At 29.9% G+C, this 12,490-nt stretch overlaps 1 protein-coding gene across 1 annotated transcript in view; it reads right to left on the bottom strand.

The window, feature by feature from the left end:
- LOC111641188 (probable ATP-dependent DNA helicase HFM1) overlaps window positions 1-12,467 on the bottom strand; it is a 27,851-nt gene extending 15,384 nt beyond the window's left edge. The window contains exons 1-6 of the mRNA XM_023387317.1: window positions 12,415-12,467; window positions 8,999-9,147; window positions 5,402-5,458; window positions 3,923-3,993; window positions 1,834-1,963; window positions 970-1,121 (exon numbers count right to left, since the gene is read on the bottom strand). Coding sequence (XP_023243085.1) covers window positions 970-1,121; window positions 1,834-1,963; window positions 3,923-3,993; window positions 5,402-5,458; window positions 8,999-9,147; window positions 12,415-12,467 — 612 coding nt within the window. The remainder of the gene's footprint in view (window positions 1-969; window positions 1,122-1,833; window positions 1,964-3,922; window positions 3,994-5,401; window positions 5,459-8,998; window positions 9,148-12,414) is intronic.
- Between the last annotated feature and the right edge of the window lie 23 nt (window positions 12,468-12,490).

The following is a 12,490-nucleotide window of genomic DNA, read 5'->3' as shown; positions in this document are numbered from 1 at the left end:
CGCGATTTCTGATATTATTTTTCTGCGAAAACTTCGTTGACCTTTGGAGACATCCTTAATATAAATAATTTTTATGGCCGTTAAATAAGAAATGTTTCTTTCACAAGAAATGTATAAAATTACAGTACTGGACAGACGATAGGTCGCCTAACTCGCCGTAGCGTGACGCTAGACGGCGAAAAATATATATTTAATTATAATAAAGTTACAATAAATTAAGTTAATATATAATTATATATACAGTACCTAATTTATATATAATTAATATATAATTATATGTACAGTACCTAATTTATATATAATTTATATATAATTATATGTACAGACGAAACTAAACTCAATTTACCCGCCTAAACTGTCCGTAGCGTGGCGCTACGGACGGCGGGAAAATAGTTCGACTGCCCGATGACGTTTTATGTAATTATAGGAGTTTTTTTTACCGTTGTGTATGGATACTGCCACAATTTTTTCGCCGTCTTATAGGAATCGTAATTATAGGAACCAGTCTTATAGGGGGATCTACTGTAAATAAAGAAATATTTTATTTAATCATCATCTGTTGGAGGGATCATAGCAAGCTGTTTCAAAACTATAATAGAAATGTTTAATTCCATTAAAAGGACTTTAAACAATATACTGAGTTTAGAAACATAAGATTTTTCTATTCTCTGTTTGCCACATAAATGAAAATAAACATCATTTCAGGACACTCTTATCCTGGCCAGTTAAGTGAGATAGTATGGAGCTTGTTTTATATTAAAACTTATTCAATTTTACAGGGGGAATTTCAGAGGTTACCATATAAGCAAGGTGGTCACAAAATAAGGTTTTACTGTATGCATAAAATTCTCAAATATTTTATTTATTTTTTGAAATATTTTATATAATAAATATTGATATGTATATTATTTAAATAAGGAAATTACTAAAATTTTTATTATTATAATCAAAATTTTGCAAAACACTCACTGGTGTAGTCAAAATGATAGAAAATTGTTGTAGTTCAAAATAATCATCGAGTTCACTATCTCCTGTTAATTCAGTACAATGTAATCCTAATGGTCCAAATTTTACTTTCCAATCATTATATCTTTCACTACATATAGCCTTCATTGGAGCCACTGTAAAATATAATAAAATAAGCATATGATAAAAATCAGGTAAAATATAAATGCATTAAATTTTTTGATGAATTTATATTTTACCTGATTTTTAATTAAAAAATATTTCATATGTTAGTTTATTTAACATATAGTAATTTATGTAAATTTTAATTTACAGGTCTTCCAAAACAAATGCCCATTTTAAATTACTGTAATTATGTTAATTATTACCTGAGAAGTATGCAACATACACTAATTGATAGAGTAACAATCTGAGTTTCATTTCCAATCTGCATTCAAGTATCATAAACAAAAACAATGACTCTGAAAGAGAGATTTTTGTGTTCTTCAGTTTGAAAACTCAATCATTTTGTGTTCTCCTGAAACTGACAATATCTCTAAATAAAGTTTATCTTGTATGATGGATAATTTTTAAATTGTCTGCAAAACTCATGTTGTACAATGATGAGTGATTCCCTGCAGAACACAAAATACTTTCTCTTTGCAGAGTCACCATTTTTATTTACAACATTTCCCACAGCCAGTAGACAAAAGACATTTCAGTGCAGCTGGTAGATGAAGCACACATGGTTACTCTATCAACTGATGTATATCACATACTTCTCAGATAATAATCAACATAATTACAGTAATTTAAAATGGCAGTATTCATTTTGGAAGGCCCTATATTATTAATACATAAAAAATATTAAGTTGTAAATTTACATACTGTAAACCATTTTAAAATTTGATGTATGATTCAATTTCATCAGAAATCGAATAATAGCTAATTCAAATATGACAGTTTTCCCAGATCCAGTTGGTGCAGATATAACAATTGATTTGTCACCATAAAAAACCTATAAAAATAATATTTTAATTTATAAAATAATATAAATTATCATTATAAAATTGAAAAAATTCATTTCCAAATATTGCATTATTGATATTATTTTTGATTAGAATAATAAATATATATAAATCATGCTTATACAAATGGCTGTAGATATTTTAAATATAATTAGGGTTTCTCAAATGAGATCCCGGGATTCCGGTTGTTTTTTTAACCCATGAAATATCCCGGGAAATCCCACAAATTTCTTAAAAATTCACTTTTTTCTTATTTTGTGTTAAAGTTGAGGAAATTTTGCAATTAGAAAGCATAATTAACTCACAAACTGTCAGAATACATTTGTATTTATTAATTTTAAACCTACTTATTAGTTTGTTTAATTTTTGTTCATTATGGCATATCACAAATGGTCAATAATCAGTACGTAGCTTATTTGTGGCAGGACTCTGAAAATTCTTTACTTGTTGAAACCCGTAATATCTGGAACAACTGTGCTTACACTGTCTTAATTTTTAATCATGCCCAATAGCGTCAATAACTGCGTAACACCAGAGTGCGCTAATTGGGCAAGGATACAAATGAGTACAAAGTCTGCAAGTACAAAGTTTTTCTTCATAAACCTGATTATTAAAGCCAAACAAATTGCTAAATTATCGGGCTATAAGCTCGATGCTGCTATTAAAGCAGCCGAGGTAGACAAATCGAGAATACTAGACTGCAAAAGAAGTACTACAATCTCAAAAACGAATGAGAAATCTTCCAGGCTACAGGTGAAAAAACATATAACATCTGTCTTCTCTTAAATGCATTAAAGACGATTCCACTAACATCAATAAAATTGGAAATGGCATTCTCGGTAGCAGGACTTTTCATTACTAAAATAAGAATCAGATTGACTGATCAAAGTATCGACCGTCTTTGCTTTTTAAAATCTTATTATAAAAATTACAATAATATTTTGTATTATGTTTTATTTTAAAAACAAAAATTATCTTTTAACTTACAAGTTTGATCTAAGTTCATTTTTTTTTAATTTTCAACTCAATTCAAAGCATTTTGTTGTTGTTGTTGTATGCAGTTTCCAGCAAACTTTAATAAATTTTTTCTATTTGTGAAAATTTCTACATAATTCAAAGGTAATTTTTAATATATATCTTATACAGCACGGGTTCCCAACCTATGGGTCGCGACCCAGAAGGGGGTCACGACGAGTTTTCTGTGGGGTCGCCAACTTATGCAGTAAACTAAAACAAAATTTTCACTATAATGCAATATTTATTTTTAATGGTGTCTTAAAGTTTGAATAATTTCATATTTAAAAAAATTAAAATAAGTGTAATCTGGGTAGGCTATTCTGTCACAGTTGGTTGAAACATGTGTTGAGAGTTTTGAGAGGAATAAATTAAATGTTGAGAATGACATGAGGTTGGCATTAACAAAATCTCATTCGCGAATTTTGAGGCTAGTAAATAATACATGCAATTTCAACCATCTCATTAAATTAATTATTAAACATAATTTAAAATAAAATTATACTAAAAAACTAATTTCATTGTCTTTTTAATTACATTATTAAAAATACCTTTTTCAATTGTATCGAGGTCGCGGGTCACTTTGCTTTTTTAAAAAGGGGGTCGCCACCCGAAAAAGGTTGGGAACCGTTGTTATACAGCATTATTAATATGATTTTGGAGGTTGTAGATTGTATTAAATTACTTTAAAAAATGAAAAATAATTATATCATTTGATTTCATGATATTTTGTATATCTTAAAAAATAATTAATTTTGTTCCGGGATCCCGGAAAACAGTTCACTTTTATCCCAGAATCCTGGGACAAGCAAAACACCAGGAAATGAGAAACCCTAATAACAACAATTAAAATAAAATTTTAAAATAAAAAATATAAGATGTTTCTTATTACACAGTATTTATTAAAACTTTAAAACTGATAGAGGATTACTTACATCATCAAAAATCTCAGACTGTATAATATTGAAATAAGGAAATGCTTCAAACACACATCTATAACTTTCAGCTTAAAATTTTGTTAACTTAAATAAAAACTTTTTCTTAAATTATAATATATATAAAAACAACTAAGTGTAAATGCAGTCTCTAAATGCCAGATTAATTTCAAGCTATGACAATATGATCTAAAGGTCAGAATTTAGATCATCATCTTGTATTAATTTTAATAATTACAATAATTTTTCAATGAAATTTAATAATTAACAATTGAAACCACACTGCATACCATGAAGCTGTGTTACCAGTTACTCTATCCAGGCTGCTAACTGATCTTTACTATTGGACCAATTAATTTAAAAGATATAATCAGTGTTCTCTCAGGCTCTTTTGGATGATTCTAATTTATCTGATGAACTGACACGTGAAATTAATGTCATTAATAAACTGTAAAGTTTCATTGTCATTTGTGGAAAGTATAGACTTCAAAAAATCAAGTTAAAAAATTTTTAACTTTACTGTTGAAAGCAAAAACAAGAAGTTGAAACTAACAGAAATGAGATCACAAAAAATTACTGTAAATTCTAAATAATCAATTGCACTTGCTAATGGCACAATAATTAAGTATTAAATATAATAGTATAATGGGCAATAAGTTAAACACATTACATATAACAAACAATTATTTATTGTGATATCGTCACAATGATGGGCTGCAAATTTTAATTATACTTTTAATTTATTTAATTTAAAATATATGCTCTCTACCTCAAATTAGCAGTCTGCCCCTGCAAATGCCCCTGTACATCATAGTTTTCCTTTAGCAATAGAGTTGTGCCAGTCATCTATCTAACACCTTTAGAAAAAAAATTTTTGAATTGAAATAACATGATTTCTGATTTTTATCTGCTAATTTTTAAGTTTTTAATTTAATTTATTCAAAATTTTGTTCAGTTTAAGAAAAAGGGTCTTATGTAAAGAGTCTACTGTATTTAGAAAAATTAACTATTTAAGGTTTTCATATCTGGTCTCATCGTTCATCTATCTAACTCTGTTGTTAAGATTAAGGAAAGACGGATGGATGACGGGAAATTTATAAATCTATTTTTTCGAATTGCAGCCCAATAATTATTAGGAAACTTATTTATGTTTTGCTATTAATCAGGTTCATGCTAGGTCTTAAAATCAAAAACAAAACATAGAATGAACTGGATTTATAGTGAAATGTAAATAAGTTTACCAATACCAACCAGTTTAGCTTGTTACTGAGCTTCTTGGTTCAAGTAATCATTCTAATTTCAATTTTATGATAAAATTGAAATGAATTAATAATAAACTAACAACAAAAGTGAAATAAATTTTCCTTAATTTATGGAAATCAGTGTAGAATAACTATAGTTTTACCAAACTGATAAGAAAAACATATTTGGTTTTATGGTGCTTATTATAAATATAATAACTAATTCATTCAAAGATACGTATTTCTTGAACTGACCGCAACTTTATATTTTTGGCACTTCCTCCTGCTGTAATACCTAAAAGAAAATATGCATCTATCATCATAAAACTTCAGTAAAAAAATTAAATTTTTATGAATTTATTAATTCAGTTAAAAAACTTATGTTAAATATTTAAATTAAAAAATAGTGTAATTCAGTTTAAAAAAATTTAAACTGAATTACACTAGAATTCCACTGTCAGGTGAGTACACTTTAATCAAGAAAGTAGTCAAGTTTGCAAAATTTCTAGTGGGATTTTTTTTTAATGTCATTGGGAATGAATATAATACGTAATTAAAAATCAGTTTATTTATAGAGCTTATATTATAACTTGAATAGATTATCAAGCCAAATTAGAATACATACAATATGTTGTGCTTTTAGAGTAGTTGCATATAAAATGGTAACGTTTATAAGCACATTTATGTTACTATAATGAGATTGGTTTACTTACAACCAAAAACAAAAGACAAAATGACATGAGAACATTCAGTGTGAATCACATTAAGTGATTTGAGTGTAATGATATGGCATGATTAGTCCTTTGTTGAGAACACCATAGACAAAAGCAGCTGCTAATTTTTAATTTTTTAATTTAATTTATTCAAAATTTTGTACAGTTTAAGAAAAAGGGTTTTAAGTCAAGAATCTACTGTATTTATAAAAATTAAACCTAGTAAATTACTATAAGGGCTAGTACACATTAGGCATTTTGAAGTGCGCGCTTTGGTAACGTGTGTTTTAAAAAACCAAGAGGTCTGCATAGGTATACACACACAAATGCGTGCCTCTGGCCAAGCGCACGCCAAACGCGCGTTGATAGATTTTGGTTAGAATACGCATTTCACGGGTGTCAGCCGCACACTTTGAGATATATGTACTGCCATTTTGTTGTACATTCGATCGCATGCTTTCGGGTAGAGTGGACACACATTGGCCGAAATGGAGAATGATTATTTCAATACTGATCTATTTATTGATGAAATCCAAAAGAGACCAGCCATCATCAAATGATTTTATAGACATTCTAAAATAATTAAAAGACTTGGGTTCATATTGTCTTAGTTTTGGATACGTCACAAACATTCCATGCTCAGTCTATCTCATAATATTAGATGTACCCAAAATTCTCTTTGCCTCTGCCATTGTCTTTTATAGTGACGATAGAGGGGCCTCACACAAGCAATTACTTTCACATCCATTTCCAAACTGAGCAAGTGCAAACGGTCATCAAACGCCGAGCTAAACGCGTGCTGTGTACGCTGCTAATGCGCGTTTAACGCAACGCCCAACGCCTAATGTATGAAAAACTTTTACTGACCATAAAGGTAATTTATTGAATGTTTTCAGTCTTAATTGACCTTCCTCAGGAAATTTGTAATTCAAAAACAAATGAAAACCTTAATTTATTAATTTAATAAATAATAAAATTAAACCAAAGTCTAGAATGATCTTTCTCTGATGCAACTGATGCAAGTGGTTACTTAAAGAATAACAAATCTTCAATAATTTATAAATACTTCAGCTTTCTTTTTTTTTAGTGAGGACCAAGACTCTCTTAATACCTTCCATCAATGGATCAGAATTTTCATTTTTAATATAAGTCAAGATAAACATCAGCAAAAAATAAAACTTGTTCAATTATTTTGACTGACATGACTTCACAACAGTTAGAAAAAATTCAGGCAAGAAGTCAGTTCAATATTCAGAGAGTATACAAAACATAGACCACTTTAAGAAAAGTTTACAAAGTTACAGATAAAAATCACTTACTTAAAATTTGGCTTAATAATTACAATTTTTAGTTCTAAAAATATAGATATCTATTAAACTAATTATTAAAAAACTTTTAATTTATTAAAGATCAAATTCATTTATTTTTTAGAAATATTTATTAACAGTATCAGTAACCATTTATTGTGTTAAATTTAGGAATTTTTTTTTATTCTTTTCATCCTGTGCTTCTAAGAAAGCCTTTATTTCAGGTCCATCATGGATTCGATAGGCCCACAATGGGATGACTGGTAACAAGGGATGGGCCCAACATATTCAGAACAAATTACCCTCTGAAAAATTTCTGGGATTTTTCAACAAGCCAAAATTCAAAAATAATATCAATTTCATTACATGGCATAAATTTTTAATATATTGGAATTTGTTGTAGAAACATTCTTGAATTAATTGTGATATTAAAATTAAAAAAATGTAATATTTCTGTAAAAATATTTGTTAGATGTATTTCATATTTGTAGTCAGGAATGCATTTATTAGAGTATTTCATACTGAATGGCTTGTGAGCACTAAGATTGGCTTTACTTTACCGCTAGACTTATTACACCACCACAGGACATCAAATTAGATTTAGAAAAACACTATTTTATTTTTAGAATGCATTTTGGACATGGAGTCCCTCATCAGCTTTTTGCTACAAGAATAATAGGAAGTTAACAATTTTTATAAAAAGACCATGATTGACAGAAATGAACAAAGAATGTGGACTTACATTTGACATGTGGATTCGATGCATTGAACATTAATTAAAAGACTAAGCACATGATAAAACAAAATTTTCCATTAAAAAATGGTAATGTTGATACAATAACATAATAATAAACTGAGGTTCTGGTAAAACAGTAAAGTCGTAAAAATATACATTGTTAAAACAAAGTGATAAGTAGATTCACAGTAACACAAACAGATTACAAGACGATTCGAAGGACATTCCAGGGTAACCGCCACCCTCACCCCTATCCATCTTCACACCTCTCCCCTCCCCCCACGCCCCCTCTGGTCAAATATGCATATCACAATTCGTGTAATTTTTCTAAGTATTCATCTATTATTTCTAAGTGTTTGTACCATCTTCTAAAAGAAGATGATATGAACACTTAGAAATAATAAAAAACAAAGAGGAAATCATGAATAACAATTCCAGTCAAAAATTACAAGTGGTACGCATACTTGACCAGAGGAGGCATGGGGGGAGGGGAGAGGTGTGAAAATGGATAGGGGTGAGGGTAGCGGTTACCCTGGAATGTCCTTCGAATCGTCTTGTAATCTGTTTGTGTTACTGTGAATCTACTTATCACTTTGTTTTAACAATGTATATTTTTACGACTTTACTGTTTTACCAGAACCTCAGTTTATTATTATGTTATTGTATCAACATTACCATTTTTTAATGGAAAATTTTGTTTTATCATGTGCTTAGTCTTTTAATTAATGTTCAATGCATCGAATCCACATGTCAAATGTAAGTCCACATTCTTTGTTCATTTCTGTCAATCATGGTCTTTTTATAAAAATTGTTAACTTCCTATTATTCTTGTAGCAAAAAGCTGATGAGGGACTCCATGTCCAAAATGCATTCTAAAAATAAAATAGTGTTTTTCTAAATCTAATTTGATGTCCTGTGGTGGTGTAATAAGTCTAGCGGTAAAGTAAAGCCAATCTTAGTGCTCACAAGCCATTCAGAAGACTAGACAAGAAGCATATCATAGTATTTCATACTATTGGTAAAATTAATTTCAAACAATGTTGATTTATTTCTTTCATTTAAAATTTAAGCAAACTTACTTGTTAATAATGGATCTGGAAGAGAAATTAAAGAAGATTGATTTTCATATGAATTTGTTAATGTATTTATTGCATCCTGATTATACATTGAATCTGTATCTTCTAACAAATCAAATTCTGAACTTTTATTTTCTAATATAAAAGATTGTCTAAAAAGCAAAAATTTAAAAAATATTGTAATATTGTAAAAATTATTTTAAAATCATAAAAGTAAATTAAAAGTTTTTTTTTATTTATTTATCAATATCAAAAGCATTTAATGCATTATAACAATTTTAAATTAATCATCAATTGTATTTCCTGTAAATTAATTTTTCAAAATCATTACTTTGGTAAATTATTATATTAAATGTTAATGTGTAAGGCATTGCAAGCTAATTTAACAAGAAATTTTCTCAGCTAATTTTAAGAATATAAAATTCATTGGAATACTGTTTGTTACTTTAAGAGCTTTGAATTTATTATAAAATAAAGGTGAATTCAATGTTTATGCCATTATAATTTCTAATGTTAAATTTCTACAATGATATCACTTTTTCCCAATTACTGTAGAAAATGTCTCCTATCATTTTCTTATTGCAAATAATAAGACTATAAATTGCAAAAAATCATATTATAAAAATATTAAAAATTATATTGTAGAAGAGTTACAAACAATTGTTAACTATAGATTAACCAAAAACATTTGTAAATTCTAAAAAATAAATAAGACTAAAACAACTAAAATTACTCTTTCTTATCCAACTTTGAGAGATTCAGTTAATGCATATGATTTCTGCATCAATATCCTTCCTTCGTCCTGGCCTATATCCCAGATTATTTGGGGTCAGCCCGGAATGTCAATTTACGCCACGTTGGTTTATCTCTAATTGTTTCTTCATCCACTCCACAGTCCAGCATATCTGTTTTTACACATTCAATCCACCTCTTCTTAGGTCTTCCTCTACCTCTATCTCCATGTACTTTCATATTTAGTGCCTTTTTTTGTTACATGTTCCTCATTCCTTCTCACAACATGTCCAAACCATGTCAGTCTGTGGCTTTTTATTTTTTGAGATAGATACTACCTTTAAACTTCCTCTGATGTAATCATTTCTAATCCTATCCATTCTTGTGACCCCGCACATCCACCTCTGCATTCGCATCTCTGCCACGTGCAATCGCTTCACTTCGGTGGCTGTCATTAGCCAGTACTTGCACCCATACATAAGCATAGGTCTGATGACAGTTTTATATGTTAGCCCTCTTATTTTAAGTGGCATGCATTTGTCAGAAGTTATTCCTGTCACCTGTTTCCACTTTAACCACCCTGCATTGATCCTCCTAGTACCTCCCTATCAATGTTACCATTTTTCTGCAGCAGAGATCCCAGATAATGGAATTCAGTACTTTCTGGCAATGGTATTCCATTTAGTTTTAACGAACCAGTACCAGGGAGACCGTCAAAATTACAGAACATATACTCCGTCTTGGTTTGGCTGATTTTTAGTCCCTCATTTTCCAGCACGTGTTGCCATTTGTTTAGCCATCTCTGTAATTCTTCCCTGCCCTCAATGAGGACTATGTCATCTGCAAACAGCACACACCAAGGTACGTCCTCTTGTACAGCAGATGTTATCACATCCATAACTAATAGGTAGAAGTATGGGCTAAGTGCTGACCCCTGATGTAAGCCTACTCTTACTTCGAACATGTCCGTCAATCCAGCTGCAGTTCTAACCTGCGTGTTGGCCCTATAGTACATATCTTCAATTGTCATAATGTATTGAAGCGGCACATCTTTCTTTCTTCCTAAGGCACCACCAAAGGACTTCTCTCGGGACTTTGTCATATGCTTTTTCCAAGTCTATGAACACCATATGCAGGTTTCTCCTTACAAATCGGTACTTTTCCATCACCTGTCTCACCACGAATATGGCGTCCGTAGTACTCCTCCCAGGCATAAATCCAAACTGGCCTTAAGTACACTAGTTTCCTCTCTAATCCTCCATTCAATTACCTTTTCAAAAAGTTTCATTGTGTGAGCCAACAGTTTTATCCCCCTATAATTATTACATTCCTGCACATCCCCTTTTTCTTTAAAGATGGGTACTAAATAGCTTCTTCTCCTAGGACTTTCCATACCTCTATTCTGATCCGGGCCCACTGATTTCCCATTTTTCATTTTATTCAATGCCAGCTTTACTTCCCATTTCTCTATTATGCCTATTAAACCAATATTTGGCTCTACATTTTCAGTGTTAGTTTGTCTGTCATTCTCCACATTCATAAGGTCTTTAAAGTATGTTTTCCACCGGGCCTTAATTTCTTCATTTTTAGTTAGCACTTTGCCATTTATGTCCTTTATACACTTGATATAGGTCATATCTTTACTCCCTCTGCCTCTCATTTTCACAAGTCTATATATGGCTTTTCTACCCTTTTTTCCCATGAGTGATCTATACATTCCATCCTGGGTTGAGCCTTAGCTATGGAGACCGCTGTCTTCGCCTTCTTTTTCATCTGCACATAGCTCTTTTCTCTTCCCTTACCTTATTATCTCCTTTCTCATTCTGCCAACTTTTAAAAGCATCTTTCTTCTCTCTTATAGCTTTCTTTACTTCTTCATTCCACCACCATACCTCCTTCTCTATTTTCCTAACTGACTTTGTTTCTCCCAGAAGTTCCTTTGCAAACCCTCATATTTCCCTGGCTCTGCATCAATATCAGTGCATGCATAAACCAAGGACATTGAGGCATATTAATTTAGTATTTCTTTGTTATTAGTTTGTCTGCTTAACTGAATCTCTCAAAGTTGGATAACAGAGTAATTTTAGTTGTTTTAGTCTGGAAATAATCTCATTTATTTTTAGAATTTACAAATTTTTTAAGAATATTACTGATCCCATTGTTTAAATTTTATGAATATATTTATAGATTAACCAATTATTTGATTAAAGAAAACAAAACTTATTCAATAACCAACCATTCATTGCCACCTTACATTGAAACAACATGTTGAATCGTATTGATCTAACTCACAAGCTGGATAAACAATTGGTCACCAATGCTTATCCAATAGTTAGCTATTCATTGATATTTCTGGACATATTTACTGTACACTGGCCAATATACAGGGTATATACTAGGCCAATATTGAACAATTAATTTTTGTTTGCTAGTCTAATAATACTATAAAGCTTTGATTTTAATGCATATTATAAGTACATTACTTGAAATAAAAATAAGTTATTTTAAATGCATATGATTTCTGCATGTAACTCAAGTATAACTAATTTTAACAGAATAATTCTACATTATCAATAACAATGCTTAATGTTTTTTTTAATTATAACAATTTATTTGTAAAAAATCAAAGTATTTATTTATCAAAAAACTTTCAATTATTTCAAAACTTTTAATTTTTAAGATCAAACCTTTCATTTTGCAAAGGTTCCTCTGATACTACTTTGAAGAGTGAATCATACATCNTTTTGTTCAGTTTAAGAAAAA

The sequence above is a fragment of the Centruroides sculpturatus genome, unplaced genomic scaffold (assembly GCF_000671375.1).
Source record: "Centruroides sculpturatus isolate CEXI.00-Female unplaced genomic scaffold, Cexi_2.0 scaffold1307, whole genome shotgun sequence".
Lineage (NCBI taxonomy): Eukaryota > Metazoa > Arthropoda > Arachnida > Scorpiones > Buthidae > Centruroides > Centruroides sculpturatus.
The sequence above is the reverse complement of the archived record's forward strand: the minus strand, read 5'-3'. Positions and strand labels throughout refer to the sequence as shown.